The 17,715-nt window shown below is 42.6% G+C and overlaps 1 protein-coding gene across 1 annotated transcript; it reads right to left on the bottom strand.

Annotated features, from left to right (window-relative positions):
• Nucleotides 1–284: 284 nt before the first annotated feature.
• On the bottom strand, nt 285–17,291 carry arhgap18 (Rho GTPase activating protein 18). The gene is made up of 18 exons (XM_079179946.1): nt 16,984–17,291; nt 10,425–10,656; nt 9,467–9,605; nt 8,741–8,823; nt 8,351–8,503; nt 7,613–7,676; nt 6,794–6,912; nt 5,974–6,045; nt 5,655–5,748; nt 5,377–5,468; nt 4,484–4,561; nt 4,189–4,348; nt 4,010–4,092; nt 3,716–3,922; nt 3,413–3,547; nt 2,309–2,430; nt 2,130–2,185; nt 285–1,994 (listed from the first exon to the last, which is right to left on the bottom strand). Exons 1-18 carry the CDS (start codon nt 17,106–17,108, stop codon nt 1,903–1,905), a joined length of 2,106 nt encoding a protein of 701 aa, XP_079036072.1. The 5' UTR covers nt 17,109–17,291; the 3' UTR covers nt 285–1,902.
• Nucleotides 17,292–17,715: the final 424 nt, after the last annotated feature.

Genomic DNA, 17,715 nt, shown 5'->3' with positions numbered 1-17,715 from the left:
CAGGGGACTATGCTCCATTAAATCTGGTGTCTGTCTCTGACCCACAGTAAACCAGTGCACTTTGGCTCAAGCTTTATAAGCCCCACTAAAACCATTAGCACTCTGACCATTTGACATACTGGGTCCATTAAATCTCACAGGAAATAATCAGGGCTGTCAGCTACCCAATAGGGGAGTTAGTGTAGGGAGGACTGTACATCTAACAGTAGAGATTATAGAGTATGACAGAAATGAGCCAATTTAAAAAACACAATTGTATTCAAAGTCAACAGACGTGGTAGTTAATAACTGCACTTTTATTTACAGGCTGTTTTAGTGGTCATTTCAGAGGCAATAATAAGACAATTTTAAGGGGAAAAAACGTTCACAGTAAACAAGATAATACAAGGCAGGGAGTGACTCAGTTCAAAACATTTTCAAGCAGTGTGAAGACTGTGGAGTACAATATTTGTACTCCAAAGCTTTCCACAAGAGAGATATCTGTGCTGTTTGACTTTCTGGTGCAGATACGATCCTCCACAGGCTGTGGAAACTGTGAGAAACCACACAGAATCAGATTAGACTTTAGTTGAAAGCCAAGAGAAGCACAGCTATGTGCCAAAAAAAGATAAAATGGAGTTTTTCTATTCCTGGATTAATACAACTTGTGTACTATATCAACTGATATCCAGACTGTGAAGAGTACAGAGCCAAACATTAGCCAAAGTATTAGCAGCCACATACTTTTGGAACCCATCATGTGAGATCACTGAAGAAGGCAATTTAATCAGTCAACAATTTAATTCTTTAAAATGATCACTTAAAGAGTCTAACACATCGTTAAAATGATCAATACTTTGGTAGAAAACTTAGTAAGCAATTTATGACTTCCATGCCTAAAAACACACAGGCTACTATATATAAATATATGTAACACACTCCAACATCAACGGTTTATAAAGTTATAATGTACAGCAGTATTAATGTAGCGTAAAAACAGTGATGTCATCATTGCGTGCCCTGGTTAGCCGTCGGTGACGTCATTATTATAAAAGGTTTCGTGGTCACCCTCCCTCGCATATATCTCACGGTGCAGTAGTACTTCATCACCTCTCCCATCGCCGAGGCCCCCCATCCAGTTTTGGACCCCCTAACAAGCCAACATTCACTCCAACGTTCATCCCTCCTGGTTACAGTGAAGTGCTTTGATGAATTCACATTCGATAATGTGACCACATATTTACTTTTTAGGACTTTTAATAAAATGTGTAAATATATAAAAGCCAATGTTCTCAAAATGTAATTCAGTCATGAATTACAGAATTTATATATCTATTTATTGTCCGAAACTATATAATTTCAGCTTATTGCTGCAGACACAACAAAGTGATTAGTGGCAATAAATCACAGTACACGACTGCAATACTTACAGTATCACATAATATTAAGAATCACAATGTTGTGGCTTAACTGCAGTGACAAACTGGGAGAAATGGTATATTCCCTCCACGGTACAAAAGTGGTTTGTCAGGCCTCCAGAGAAGTTAAGGTCAAGTGGCTTTCTTTCCCCCGGACAACTGTCGGAAACTTTATGCTGGTGGTACGCCAGGCCCAACATTTATACATGTAGCATAAGGCAGGGTGGAAAAAATAGAAAGGTCTAAGTTATTGTAAACCCACGCACATCATTGTCCATTTTCTTGTCTGACAATCTAGTTGTTCTATTAAGTGGAGAAAATATTGCAACACAGAGTTCATTAAAAAGGGTTATAAGTTTTAAAACCGCCATTCGACTTCACGAGCAAAATGGTGCGAGTGCGTCCAGGACCCGCGTAAAACCACAGAGGTTTCTTCTCAGCGGGACACGGTGAGGACAATTTGGAGCTGTGCATTATCCAGCAGAGCACGATGGTAGGAAGGAGTTTATCGCTGCACGGCTCTGATGACCCATTCTGCTGTCGGGTTCAGCTGGAAGAGGTCTTTCATATACGTTTCACCATCTAGACATCTCTCCTCTGAGACGACAGTTAAAGATGAGAGACACATTTATTCACCGTTAGGCCTCTTGGCTCACTGCGCTGGGTAATCAGCAGAGAATATACAAAATCTAAACATTGTTGTAATCAGATTTGAATAGGAGCAGGACTTACTGATGTTTCCACCAATCTCGTAGAGACACATCTCTTCCGGTTTCACTGCCACTGAACTGAGAGGACAAAAATAAAGCAAGAGGAAGCGTGAAGGAGACACGAAGAGAGAGGCCAGGTTTCGTATAGCCAAGGAACTGTGTGTGTATTGGTACGAGTACTGCATGCATACTACACATTACCTGTCCTGGCTGAGGAAGCGGATTAACACATCCGCAGCCTGCAACTCTCCAGTGAGCTGAACTGCCATGGACACTTTACTGAACTGCGGTGCTTGAACTCGAATGAATCCCTGCGAACTCTCCTGGTTGCAAACACGGACGGAGACGGAGGGAGAACGGGAAAGCATACGGTCAATCACACCGCCCGGAATAAACACTTTACAACGAAACACTGTCCCCATCACACACAGACACTCACAAGAGACGGACTTCCTGCTCTTTTGTTTAAAAAAAAACACTGTTTGGTCTCACAGGACTCAGCAAGCAGGGTCAAGTGTTGCCGTCGTCACTCACTCACCACGATATTGTCAAGGAGAACAGTACCCTCTAACACGCTGCTCTACTCTGTTGTGCTCATTAGATATTACTAAATACATCCAATTAAAATTAAATATACTGTATAGATGGAAGGGGGAAAACCATTGTAATGGGGGTAAGTGTCTTATGACTGATTGTCCGGTATTTGACTCCACTTGTTACACCATCAAAATAATGTACCCACGTAGAAACAACATACATATCACCACTAGCTGTCACTGTTTCTCAATAGACTGTTTTGAGAAATGGTATTGCTCTACTCATTATGACCACCATAGCATGATTGGTTGGTATCAAATTGCAAATATTAAGGTTTTCATTGTGTCTTACTATTTATATTTAGATATGATTTATATATATCGAGCACTGACATACATGGTCAGGTTTAAAATGTGGGCAAACCGTTGCTGCATGTGGCTCTGAAACCTTTACTGGTTGTTTACTGGTGACAATGGAGTTGATGCATACAGTGCTCTCAAACAAGCTGGATACGGGTGTCAACTAAATCCTTTAATTTGAATCAATGCATATTATTATGTAGTCCTAAATAACAATACGTGTCACAACAATGTGCAGCAGGTGTTACGTTGTTTAATGAATCAAAATACTTACTGTGAATCGCAAAATTGCACATTTCTTCGTAGGATTATTAACAATGATTTATTAAAAAAACGACACTGACATAAACACACAAACAAATAAATGAATAGATAAATAAATAACATTAAAAACAAATAAAACCCTCACCTCAGGGACAGCTTTATCAGAGGGTTTGTCGGTGGTAATCTTCTTCAGCAGCTTTCTCACAGCTCTCTCTTTATTTTGTTTCCGATGGCTTTCCATGTTTTGATGTCTGACCTGGGTCATAATGAACTTGGGGATCTGGATATAAGACACACACACACACACACACACACACACACACGGGAGGTTTTATACCCTTGGTACACACTGTGCCATCCGATTTTGGGAGTAACTGTGTCAGTTTGTTTACAGTGGTGATTTGAATGGCTGCATGCGTCAAGCCAGAGGGCTCTTTGTGATACTTACCGTCCAGAGAAGATTCTGGTATCGAATCAGCAGCCGGACGATGTTGGCTGTGCTTGTTGCCATGGAGAACTCCTGTTGCTCGGTCACCTTGGATCGAAAGCCTTTGAACATGAAGATGTTGGGTGCCATGACCACGGAGACATTGTTGAGAGTCATCTTATTCTTGGCCTGGTGGTCAATCACACGCTGGAAAAACTCCACTAGAGCCTAGGGGGAAGAAAACAGAAATAGTCAAAAGTTTCTTATTCACTGCAGTGAAACATGAAGCTCCTTTCAAACGGAGTGTGCATTTACCTTCAAGGTATCCCGATTGGCCTCGGGTAACAAGAGGACGAGCAGGTTCAAAGCCTGCAACTGCTGCTTCTTTGTGGGGAGCTCTGTAAAAAACACACACATGCACAGGAAACGCTTAATGCAAGAAAACATGGCTTTAAAGCTCTCGTGATTAAGCAGAATTACTTTAACGAACGTACTGTTGACGGCAATGAACGCGTTGAGGTACTCCACAGTCAGCAACGGATGGGGTAACTCCCTGATGAACAGCTTCAAAAGGCTAGCGGCGTCGTGCTGCTTCAACTGTTCCCATTGAAACACCCCGTCGTAGAAAGAGGACTCGAGCTCCTGACACAGTGACTGGATTTGGGACAGATACACACAGGGAAGATTGTTTCACTACTTCATCAACCTTTCTTTACAACGCCACAAACGTAACAATTTCAAAATGTTACAATGCGTCTGTAGAGGTGGCGCTGAAATGCTTTAACCCACCTTGACTCTGATGGCCGCTCCAGGGATCCGTAGCAGCCCCTCTGTGTCTAATCCTTCCTCCTCAATATGACTAACAAGCTAGGAATGAGAGAGACACAAATAGTTTGGGATTGCCTGCCACTGAAGCATGAATTTGTTTCCAGTCAGAAGGCTGAGAGTACTCCTCTGTATTTAAAAAAATGATTCATGATTTTAGATCGCAGGAAGTCCTCTTGACAACTAGATGTTATTTTGCATGAAGGGTTTGTTTTGTAAATGGTTTAACCAGACTGACAATTGAAAGAGCAGAAAGAGACAAAGATCCCTCTGAGCAACAGCCGACTAAGAATAGAAGAAAATACCAGTCATTGGTGAAAGAAACTGGAGATTTTAAGAGGAACAAGTTCCTGTTTCCATGTCAAGTGCACGATAATGCCTGAAACAAGCTGGAATATTAATATATTGTGTCACATTAGAAACAGAAGGTTGGTGTAGTGTTAGCGCTATTGGAATAAATTACAGTTTAAACCTCTTCAATCTAAATACTGAGTAGACTGCAGAAGGACCAAATAAAAATGGCTACCCAAAACATTTAGAGCCCAAATAGAAGCTCTGTTGTGGGTCAGTAATGATTGAGGGTCACTTGTGCTTTTCTGGCACAAAATAAATTAGAAATTCAAAGCGTATTTGGGGGAAAAATGTAAAAAGGTAAAGTCAGTCCCACATACTTTAGATTCAGGTTGCACTGTGTTTAAAGTAAATTGTGAGACTCGTATGTAATGTGATGAAATACAGTAGGATGCATTGACATAGAGCTGCTGTTCTATTGATTCCTATTATAAGATTTCCTCTCATCGTAGCTGTAACGTCCGTGTCTCAGACTGACAATGTGACTGGCTGGTCTGCTCACTCACCCTCTGCAGTATGAATGGCACTTTGGACCCAGCAGCCCGCCTCTGGTCCTGATCCAATAGAGTGGCAAGGGGAACACCAAAAAGACCACTTTCTGCACACACAAGCACAAATATTTAGCCAAACAGAAATATCTTCATTCACCACATTGGCTGCACATGTTTACCTGGAAAAAAATGGTAATTTGTATTCAGTTTAGTTTCTATTTCTTGTGTTTGCGTAAAGCTGTTATTTGCTGTTGTTGCTTATTTTGTGTGTGTGTGTGTGTGTTTGTGTTTACCTTTAGTCTTAACTTTGACAGCTTTGTGCGCCTTCAGGTCTATCCCAGCAGTGTCAAACAGAGCAGTCGACTCCACAAGCACAAGTCTTCGCACCTGAAAGAACATTGCAAACAGACAGAAATATATATATAAATATATATAAAAGACAATGCTTATAAATAGTAACTGGTTTTAGGCACAACTCAACGAACTAATCTCTTATAGGGCTGCTCGTCTCATGTAGGCGTCATGAAATAATAAATCATGAAATAATAAATCATGAAATAACATGAATGCATCCACAGATCATAATATCTTGTTTCAACACATTTCCGTTACCTTTTTCATATCCAGAGGAGACAGATCTCCTATTCTGGTCTGACCTGTTTTGTCTCGAAGAAGCTTAAAGTTCTGGAGAGGAAAGTCAGAGGGAGACAGAGGGAGGCAGAGGGAGGCAGAGGGAGGCAGAGGGAGACAGAGGGAGACAGAGGGAGACAGAGGGAGACAGAGGGAGACAGAGGGGCGTCAGTGACTGTGGGAGACGCCATTCAAAGTAAACACTAAAAACACACTGACTAAATTTACTTTTACATTGAACGCCGAATGTGGGCTGTGTCATACTGAATTGAATGAAATGCATGTGAAGTGACTATAGACCTTCATGAACACTCTGGACTTCATCTGTTATACCAGCTTCAACCACCAGATGTCACTACAGACACTCAAACTACTCACACACAAATGCAACTTTCTGCTCTACAACTACAGCTACTACCCAACTATTTTAAGAATGAATCTGATTACATTACATTTAGGTGCAACAAAGACATTTTTTCACACCCAAACGTGCCCAGTGAGCAGTAAAAAAACCCAATCCTGTGCTGTGAGGTTCTTCATTTTGTGTTGACAGATGTCTCTCTGCTATCTCTGGTAATCATTGACCCACAACAATTAATACGTTATCAATACAAGCTCTAACATGACCCGGCACTAAAGAATGCAAAAAGCCTACAAAGTGGCACACAGTGTGATTACATGCCGATGCATTAGATCAGTACACGCAGTTTATTCATTGTATCATTGGCTCAGTGTATCATTAAATAAACACATAATGAAGGGAATGTGCACATAGCATTTTGTGTGCAGGTATGTGACTCACTGGTAGTTTGTCGTCAGGTGAGTTCGGGCTAGTGGTGACCTTTAACATTTGGTGGTTGTCCCTGTAAGTGAGCGCCTGCTCTGAAAACGCCACTTCGACGTTCAGTTCCGTCTCCGCTTCTGCTGAGACACGCACAAGAAGAAATGAGAGACACGACCACACAAGAGATGAAGTACAAATGTGTTTACGCACTGAAGGCAAAGTGCAGTTGTATAAACACAGAGACAGACTCTGTCATACTCTCGTTAATGCAACAGTGTTTAAATAACTGCAGCACAAAGAGGAAGAAACAGAGGCCTGCTGCTTGTTCTGTGAATACAACTTCTCTATTGGTGGATGAAGCCAGACAGTTTTACGTTTTAAAGTGATGTACTACATATAAAAGTTAATCATTCTGAGGTTGTGTAGATCGGAAATGGTAAAAATATTAGACCATTTTATAGTAGCAACAAACAGCCCTTCCTATCTGCTGAACTCTTCACACTTGTGCTGCATTGTTTCCAATTGTATCACATATTAACAGATCACTTCTAATGATTCATATTCTATTATTTCCAAGATGTATGTGTGTGTGTGTGAGTTGCTAGGCAGATGTTTATTTGGGCCTCAGTTGGTCATTCTCTATGGTGACTCACACTTTACACGCAGCGCTGTTTTCCTTTGAAGGTGAGAATGTGTTTGTTTTGCTCACAAGGGCTGTGTGTGTGTGTGTGTGTGTGTGTGTGTGTGTGTGTGTGTGTGTGTGTGTGTGTGTGTGTGTGTGTGTGTGTGTGTGTGTGTGTGTGTGTGTGTGCGCGCGCAGGAGTATGTCGCACGCACCAGCTGAAGTGACATCTTTTTGTCCATTCTCGCTTCCCTCTTTGAGTTTACGAGGCTCCTCATCCTGCGGCAGATAACACAGAGACACATAACTGTACAGCACGTGAAGTAATGTTCAACCAGGAACATATTCACACACACCCCTCCCCCCCCTCGTTAAATCTTTCACGTTACATATTATCTTGTCTGTTAATTAGTGGACAAACTGTGTGCCCAAGTGAAAACATGTGCAAGACTCTTGGTTCAAAACACTGTATTCTGCTGACAGGAGTTGTTTTGGAGTCGCAGTAATACTTTTACTTGTACCCAAATTAGTATAAGTACATATACTTTTAATATGAATCCAGTCAGTCCAGAGTATTGAAGGAATTTAGCAGTAAAGGAGTTTGGATTTGGTGGTGTAAAAAACTGCTTCTTAATGGGTTACTGATTGCCACCAGACTGGAGAAGTAACAACAAACGCACAGCTAAAAGAAGTTGTGACCACTTCCTTTGTGGTTAAAAAAAAAAAGAAAGGAAATGTGTCATTTGTGTGTTGTGGTGGGATGTTCAATTCATGAAGGGGAAAACAGTATCAAGTTCTTTTTCATGACAATTATCTGACATGAATTCACCGCTTAGTGTGACAGACCTCAATTAACACATTTCAGTTTACTGTACAGTCTCTGATACCCTTTGATGTTGACATAGTATAATTAGTCGGAGTGCAAGTATGTGTGTGTGCGTGCGTCCCCTCACCTTTTCAGGAGGTCTAAATATATCCCTAACATCAGGAACGTGTTGCCGGTTACGCCGCCGCAGCAACGTCTGCTGTAGTGACGTCACGCGACGTTCTACCGCCGCCACCTGAGATCTGGTCAGTGTGGACAGGAACACGGCGTTGTCTTCTTCCTGTCAGTCAATCAATCAGACCGAAGCATGAGTCAATAGGTTTAACATCTATACAGTATATCTGATGCCGTCTTCAGACTCTTTTGTCATTCTTACACATATAAGCAGGTTCAAAAGCATGGCATAAGTAAACAGTACAGTTTATGCTCACTGAGAGGTGTGAACTGCAAATATGAAACTGATAAACTCTGACTCAACCTAGACTAAGTATTTAAATAAGGGACAGACGATTGACACCTGAGCCTGGTCAGCTGCCAGTGAATCATCAAACAGCCGTGCTAGTCCCGCCTCTGTAAGCCACGCCTCCTCCTGTTCTCCTTCTGAAAGAGAAAATGAGAGGAAGATTAAAAAATGGACTTCATTTTTTTGATTTGTGGGGGATTCCTGAGATGGTACATCACTATCACAATTCTATGACTTGAAATGAAGGAAAGGGGGAGACTGGTATGAAAGATGACAAAAGTCTTCAGTTATTTGCACGTGAGACACAATTCTACAGGTGCAGGAAAGGGAAAGGTGTAACCACAAACATTCTATACAGGAAGTGTCTGTTTGCTCCTGAGAACAATAGTCTTTATAAACAGACTAAATAAGACCCATATAGATACACACATGCCTCTTATGCAAAGCGAGACTGCACAAGTCTGAGCTGGCAGTGTGATTTTGATAAACAGCTCGTATTTACATTTCATAACGGTCTCTCCAGGTTATTCCACTTCTCTATTCTACCTTTTCCATTGTACATGTCTGTGCTCAGGGGCCCACTGTCTCGTATATCTGCCATGTTTGGAGGCACATGCCCAAACTTGCCGATGATCAAACTCAGACACTACATTATCTCTGTCAGAAGAGCGCTCTAAATCAAGAATGAAATTACACAATGTGTCCATGTGTCTAACAGATGAAAGAACAGGAGAAATGTGTGTTTCTTTGAGGTCTATCCATGGACACGGTGTATCCTACCTTCAGGAATTTTCTGCTGCTCCTCCTCTTGTATTTCCCCTTCTCCTCCACCTTCTCCCCTCCCCGCTTCTCCTCCTGAGCGGGTGATATTCTCCACCTCCTTCCAATAGTCGTCCATCTCCAGCTCGTCCAGAGAGTCCTGCGATAACGTGCGAAGACACGCAGACACAGTTTTCACCATTTAGTTTCAAGTTCCCATTCGTGTTTCATATCTTGTTTCTGTCCTGGGCAGGAGCTTTTGTTGATCAGATTTGATGCAAATATGATAAAAAACACAATATTTACAGCCGTCTCAATTGAAACTGGCTGTGCAGCTTCTCTCCGACACACACACACACACACACACACACACACACACACACACACACACACACACACACACACACACACACACACACACACACACACACACACACACACACACACTAAATAGACATTAGAGCATGTTTCTCCAGTTCCCTCTGCTTTTCCAAAAAAAGGCATTTCATTCGAGTTCATTTGTTGGTTTATTACCGAGTCTCCGTGCTGTTATTGAGCCCACGCTCACTCTCAGAGCAATCACCACTTAGACTGAAAGTACAGCTTCCCAGAGAGCCGTAAATTACTTTCAACATATGAGGGACAACAATTGTACGTCTGCCAACCAAACCCCCCGTAAAATGTTAACGGTTACGATTTAGACATTTACGGCAGACATTCTTATCCCGAGTTGGTACAACAGTAGAAAAGGTTGCTGCCTGTGAACCCAAACACCACCGAGTATCTGCCTTTTAAATGATATGCAGCAGCAGTGTAACTTGCAAATACAAACTTTCAGAGACTAAAGACAGCAGAACAAAAACACAGAACAGTGGACACTGGTTCATTGAGTGCAGAAGGTCTCCTCCCAAAAGAAGTATCTCACGGTTGAACATTTTTTTCAACCTACAACAAATGTCTCACGTCGCTCTGGGCCTACCTGAGAGTTGCACCGCTGACACGGTGGCCGCGGTCTGGACCTGGAATTGGGACTGTGTCTGGGGCTGGAGCCTGGCTTAGGGCTGCTGGAGGGCTGAGACCTGGGGCAAGTGAGTACTGATGGTAGGTCAGTGCTGGTGACTTTTGTAGCGCTGTTGGTAGTGGAAAGGCCAGAACTGTCTCCATGTTGTGTGGTCTGGTTCTGTTGAACAGTGTAGTGGCCTGTTCTGCGGCTACGAGAGAGACAGAAAGGTGGCAGCAGAGACAGAGAAGTTAGACAGAAAGATACAAAACCTTGTGATCGGTTGGCACAAATTTCTAACACACGTCAAAATCTGACCGACATGCCACAACAAAACTAATAGTCTTATTGCTGTGCACTTTGCACCTTGTCTACCAGTGACGTTGTGATAGTTTCCTCATACCAGCAGCTATTATAAAAACATCCCTGGATCATAACCGGTTGTGCTTTTCCCAGTAAAGAGAAGTGTATGCAGCAATGTTTTAAAGGACAGATTTGAGCTTATGCTTTGATTCAGAGTCATGTTTCGATGACATGACAACAGAGAGAGATAGCTTCGGACACAAGACGGTCAGATAGTCAGACAGACGGACGAGCCCGCAGTGTATTGAATTCCCAGTCAGTCAGCCGGGACTAAGAATAGCAGCTCATCTCAGCACACAGTAAACTAGTGTTGTTGTGACACAAATGGCATGGCTTTAATAGTTATTGCATGGGAGGCCTGAAAGGGAGAGAGTTCATCAAACTAGATTGTTTTGGTGAAAGTTGCCTAGTTTTAGAAAATCGGCCTCAGAGCTGTTCGCCTTCTCCAGAATATAAAGGAACTATATGGCAGTGGGCTTATGGTGCCCAAGATAACAAAATAATAACAGAAATGTCCAGAAATCATGACCCGGTTACTCAAGACAGACTTTGTCCTTCATTAAACTGCTTTTACATCTTTTCCAATTCTGTGAGATGTCCCCAAACATGCGCACACAACCCAAACATGGCGACGATACTGCTGCTAATACTACCATTCTAGCTGCTAGTACTTCTACTACTTTGTATTGTATAATTAAAACACTCTAAAAGAGTGACAACAAAGAAATTGGTCAAAACGTGTTACACACGGCCATTTGGACGGAGTTACTAACAACAATAGAAGTGCTGCTAAAATATGAAGCGACGCTGTTGGTAAATCGTGACTAAATGGTTTTTTTAATACGGATCTCCTTCTTCTGGCTTTGCTGATGTCCGGCTGAATGTCCCCTCTGTTGGGACAGGAAGTTACAGCTGACACAGCACATTGTCTCGCCCCCCGTTTCTCTTCAACTTAAAGCTGCAGTTTAGAGTTATTGTTGTGTGAGCAGCTACACTCTTAGAAATGAAGGTGCTAACCCCAAAGGGTTCTACCAAGTACCCTTTAAGATTCCAAGGGTTTCTTCTACAATCCACTCAAATACGTTCTACCGAGAACCCTTTTAAATTCCCAGGGTTCATCTAGAACCCTAAAAGGGCCGGAGCACAACAATCGTGGTTCAGTCACAGTTTTTAGGGTTGCATCAGTTCGGTTGTGTGATTTCAACATCCTTGAAGAACTCTTTCTTCCAAAAAAGGTTATTTGGATGCAAAGGGTTCCTAACGAAGCCCTTTATGTCACAGAGAACCCTTGAACAACCCCAAACAATCTCCCAAAAAGGGTTGTTCAGAAGCAATTGATTCTGGGTAGAACCTCAGCCCTTTGACAGTTATTTCAGTACAACTGACTGATGGTGTAGCCGGTCTATGGTTGCTGTGTCCCATGCCGAATCAAGCTGGAAGGTTGCTATCATTCTTTCACCCACTCAACAATCCTCAGTTCAGTCTCAACTATCCAAACACAGCTGAATATTTGTCAGTGGGCCTGTTATAAGTAGGGCCCCACCACAGTAACGGCTGACGCTGGATGTGTCAGCTGTTACTGTGAGGGAAAAGCACATTTCAGGTCTCTGCAAATTAACAATTGGTTCAGTTTCTATTTAACTTTGAAGACAGTACTGTCACATATTTAAAAACATACGTAGTGACATCATCTGGACTGACGTTTAAAAAACTTTAAGAAAGTTATGTTTCAAATATAATAAATCAACCAATTTGATTACTATTCATTATCAGACTATTAGGACATGAAAGGAATAGTTTGAAGGCAGTCAGGCTGAGCAGCATCGAGTTGATGTTCTATATTAATTAATTTGGAATTATCAGCGGAGCATTACACTGAGGCTTCACGCAGAGCCAAGGCCACATGCCACAGCTGACTTCCTGCCACACACACACACACACACACACACACACACACACACACACACACACACACACACACACACACACACACACTAAAACCATAAAAACACTGGTAAATATAGACAAACACAGATTGTTTTTTACAAAGAACATCAGGTATTTAACACTTGACCTCCTCCTCTCCTTCCTCCGCCAATCTATTTTCTTTCCTACTTCCCTTTCCTCTCCTCCTACACCTTGCCGGGGACTTGTGTCCTTCCTTTTCCTTTCTGCTTGGTACTTTGTATTTGACCCGTTTTCCTATACATCTCTCTCTCATTACGGTACCATCTCCTCTGCTTTCTCCCCTCCTCCCAGTCGGATCTAGACACAGCACTGTGTGATAAAAACCTGCAGAGACATGCTGTCCTCTCATTTCTTTTCTCCCCAATCGAAATGTTTTCATTTATGAGGAATGGAACAAATGTCCTTGTTTTCTGAAGTGCTAGAGAAGATTTGTTTAACTTCGAAGCAGATTAAAACCTGGCAGACACACACATGAACTCCCAGGAGTTAATCATTTACCTTCATCCACAGCTACAGTGCGGTAGCACAGAACGGTTTGACAAAACCATAAATCAGAGATTAGCAAACACACACACAGACACACACGTACTAACTAACATTATTAGTTTGTCAGTGTTGCTAGTTTAAATTCTTGCTTGCTTAAACTCAAAGTATGATACTTTATCTATGTGTTCACACTGATCTTACATTGTGTTAGTTTTAGCCGCGCTAGCATCATGGCTCCAGGGCTGGCAACGTTCAACTGTCAGATGGTTTGCCATGAGGTTCTGTACAGACATTCGTGCTCCCCAGAGGATGAATCTTAATCACTTTGGTGATCCCTTAACTTTTCCTCTAGCACCATCATCAGCCAATACTTTGGCTTACGTAATACTCACTAAACTGACATTCAGCCACATCTGTTTTTAGGTTTAGTGCTAATTACTGTTAGCATGCTAACCGCCTAAACTATGGTAAACCTGCTAAACATCAACATGCTAGCATTGCCAATGTAAGGATGTTGCCAATGCTAGCGTTAGCATTTGGCTCAAAGCACAGCTGTGTCTAAATCTCAAGCCCGGGGAAGAGCGGAGGACCCTGAAGCACACCGCAAAGATCCAAAGTTGACAAGAAATATGTGTAACTATTGACTGGATTTAGAAGAATGTGATGCAACCGTAGGCCCTTACTCTGACCTTGGCAAAGACACCTCGTTTTCCATTTAACTCTGATCCTGTAATAGAAAACATATTTACAACCAGTTAAAAATTAATCGAAAAATCTCCCAAGTAATTATTGTTGACTACACGACGATTTGTCAACCTCAAAAGCATGACAGGCATGCTTCCTCTAAGTGAACTGATCAGAAGTAATGAGATATTAGTGTGTTTTTTTGGAGTGCGGCAATCCCGGTTTAGAATGCCCTCAATAATGCAAACAAGTTATTCAAAGCTCTCCAAACAACGCTACACACGACTTGGCTCTCTTACACACACACACACACACACACACACACACACACACGCACACACACGCACACACACGCACACACGCACACACACACTCACCTTCAAAGGAAAACAGCGCTGCAGCTGTGTGATTGTTCTACTCTTTGTACCTTTATCCGCACACCTTTTATCAGCTGCTTAGAGCTGACGACAAAGGAGGAGTGTGTGTGGTCGTGTGTACTGTAGAGAGCTTGCGAGGTGCAAATAGGAACAGAAGGAAACGGTATGGCCCAACAAGGAGCAAGGTCGGCACTGATGAGTTGAATGTGAGTCGAGATGTGAGGAAGTGAACTCGGTCAACTATTGGAGCGCACGTGAGCCGAGTGTGTTTATAGAGTACCACTCGGTGACAAAGATCCCAACTAAATTTAGGGGAAAGAGGATGACAATTGTGTGTGTGTGTGTGTGGTATTCCCATCAGATCAACAGGTGCCAGCTGCCCTCTGTGGAAAACAGAAGCTGCCTCTGTTCCCTCTCTACTGGTTGAATGCATCATCTGCGTTTATTTCGGATGAATCTGCCAGTTTGTTTTTGTCAGTCTCTCTGCCTCCATCTCTGTCCAGCACCCTATTTATTCTGTTTTGGGGCCGTCTCTCTCTTGCCATCTGTCTCTCTGGATTAAGCTATGCTTCTGCTCATTAATAGTTGTTAGCTTTGCTAACCAAATTCCACTTGATGACTGTTTCCTTGCAGCCCGCAGCTCTGCTGACATCTTGTAACCTTTCACGACTTGCCTTCCTTTCTGCAGATGTCATTTCCTGTGCAGCATTGCATTTCTGCTGCGGGGTCCGGCCGTCTGTTGCATCACACAGTGAATTAATCCGAACCATGTGTCTGTGTCCACTGACTAAGTCACACTCTAGATGGAGCACTGGATCCTACAACAACAGTGGAGAACACAACAGGAACACGCTTCTCTTTAGCTTAAAGCTGAACTTCTCCCTTCTCAGAGCACTTAAACATCCTTGTGCATGACTCCCGTGGGACACGTGGCCTTCGTAGGCTCCTTATGTCGGATGTCCCCTGCTGCTAAAAAGGCAAGAAGCTTTCCGTCTGTCTGGGTCCCGCTGTCTTCTATTTCCTGCCTAAACAATGACTACAAAACTAAGCCTCCACATCAACCTAGACAGGACACACACACACTGCTGTGGGAGGTGAGACAAAGGCAGACTGTAACGTGATGCTGCTTTTTTTCTAGTTAGCTGGTCAAGCCATCTGGAACACACACACACACAGAAAAACACATATTGTACATACACACAGAGGCAGGTGTGTGTATGTGTGAATGCCAGCTGGACAGTCTCTCTCTGAGCCACACCGCGGTTGTTGACAGCAGTTGTTTGCTGATCTAAACATGTACTGGACGCACACGTGCCGGCCTGGACGGATAAACAAGTGTGACCCGTTATAAATAAAACACTTAACCGGGACAGTCGTTTCCATGTAAGCTTAGGTCCCATTCAGTGCTTTCCTCTGCGAGAGCAGCCGTAAAGATCCTGCCATGAAAACAGATGATGAGACCGTATCGTAACAAGTGAATGGAGAAACCACACAGATGCTTCCATACAGCTCACTGAAAGGTTTGGTGAGGGTGAAAATAACACCTCAGCCTAACTGAACACTTAAGGGAGATTTGAATCCATTGTGTCGGGCATTGCTCTCCACCGCAAGCATAAAAACACCAAATCAGGGAGAATGTTTTGGAAGAAAAACATCCAAAGACTGAGAATCTGTATGCTGAGGAGCATTGATGCTGTTCTGTGTCCCAACACTAAGTTAAGACACTTTTTTCCCCCACTTCATTTGTACCCATCTGCATTTTTCTCTACTAAATGATCACACTTTTTTATATCTTAAGTTATTAGTCGAGCGTATAAGTCATTAATCATGGTGTATTAGCTTCACTATTGAGGTGACTTGCTGCTTACTGTGTTTCGTATCACTGAACTGAATTTCTTTGAGTTTTGGATGGTTGGTCCGACAAAACAAGACCTCTGAAGATGTTAAATTGGGCTTTGAGAATGTGTGATTAAACGGTTAATTGCAAAAACGATGTGTTAATTCATAATGAAAACAAGCAGTACTTGCAGTATATTTTACTGCATCAAGAGACAAGGTAAAACACACTCCTTTTAACCCCTTTAGTCCTGCTGCTATACAGCACACTGTGCTGCTCCTGACAGTTGTTTTCCACATGTTTAGAGCTACAACTAAAGAGACATTTTCAATATGGATAATTCTGTTGATTAAAATGTCAGAAACTGACTAATTGAATACTCTTTCAACCATAGCCCAACAACAACCTGGTGGCTATTTAATGTCTCTAAAAACTGATTCAGAATAATGGTTCTCTCCTTGATTGTCATTAGACCTGCAGTGGCGCAGAAGAGTTGGATAGACAACCTTGCAAAATCTGGACTAGTATAAATAAACAGTCAAGGTTAACCAGCCGATCAGCTGATTAGGAATAAAGGAAAAACAAAACCTCGAGGCCAAGCTAGGGTGGAGTTTGCCCCATCATGGAAAATAAAACGTTTACACACTAAAGCATGGTGGCTTTCATTCAAAACATTCTGATCAGCTCTCAAGTAGAAACATAAAGAAAAATAACACTATCACTGCGACCTTTGCTCTCACACACACACACACACCTTTAGCTGCAACTACCTTTGTTATTCCAACTTTACACACACACATACACGCACGCGCGCATGTCCCACCTGGGCACGAGGGGCTCGTGGTCCTGGGCTGACGCACAGCTGGGTCCAGTTTTGGGCAACAGTTCCGCGTTACTGTGGTAACCCGTTAAAACCACTCCCTGGGACTGCTGCTGCTGCCGACTCATGTTTCTCCTCCTCGTCTTCTTCTTCTATCGTCCTCTGCTTCACACACAGCAGACATGCACTCACTGCGCTGATCGGTACTCGGATCTATTTATATATCAATCTATCTCTCTATCTTCCAACGCTTTCCATCGCTGGACTGTTATGTTGCCGACTCATTCTGACACCAAACTCTCCTCCTCCCTCCTTCTTCTTCTTCTTAAGTTGTGCAGAAAGACGAGAACTAGAGTGTTTGCGAGAGGCAGGACGGGGGCTGGATTACAGATACGACACCGCGCAGGGATTGGCTGAAACCACAAGGGGCAACGGCTAATGGCTGGCGTGGCGCCCCCTGCTGCTCGAAGAGGGTACAGACTACTTCCTGGTGCAATGCTTCAATGGATGCTATTTTTAAAAGACATAAGGATTTTTGGAGGGTGTTTTCACATCATTCTCTGTCATGCTTGACATAATGCATATGCTTATTAAGTACACAGTCTGCTGCATAAACATGCTTTCACACTTTTTTTGGACAGTCATCATAAACATAGAGCCAAAAATAAACAAGGAGATGCTTCAGGGTCAATGCAAATGATCATGATTTTCACTTGCTGAAGGCAAAAACAAGAA

The sequence above is a fragment of the Pholis gunnellus genome (assembly GCF_910591455.1).
Source record: "Pholis gunnellus genome assembly, chromosome: 19".
NCBI lineage: Eukaryota > Metazoa > Chordata > Actinopteri > Perciformes > Pholidae > Pholis > Pholis gunnellus.
The sequence above is the reverse complement of the archived record's forward strand: the minus strand, read 5'-3'. Positions and strand labels throughout refer to the sequence as shown.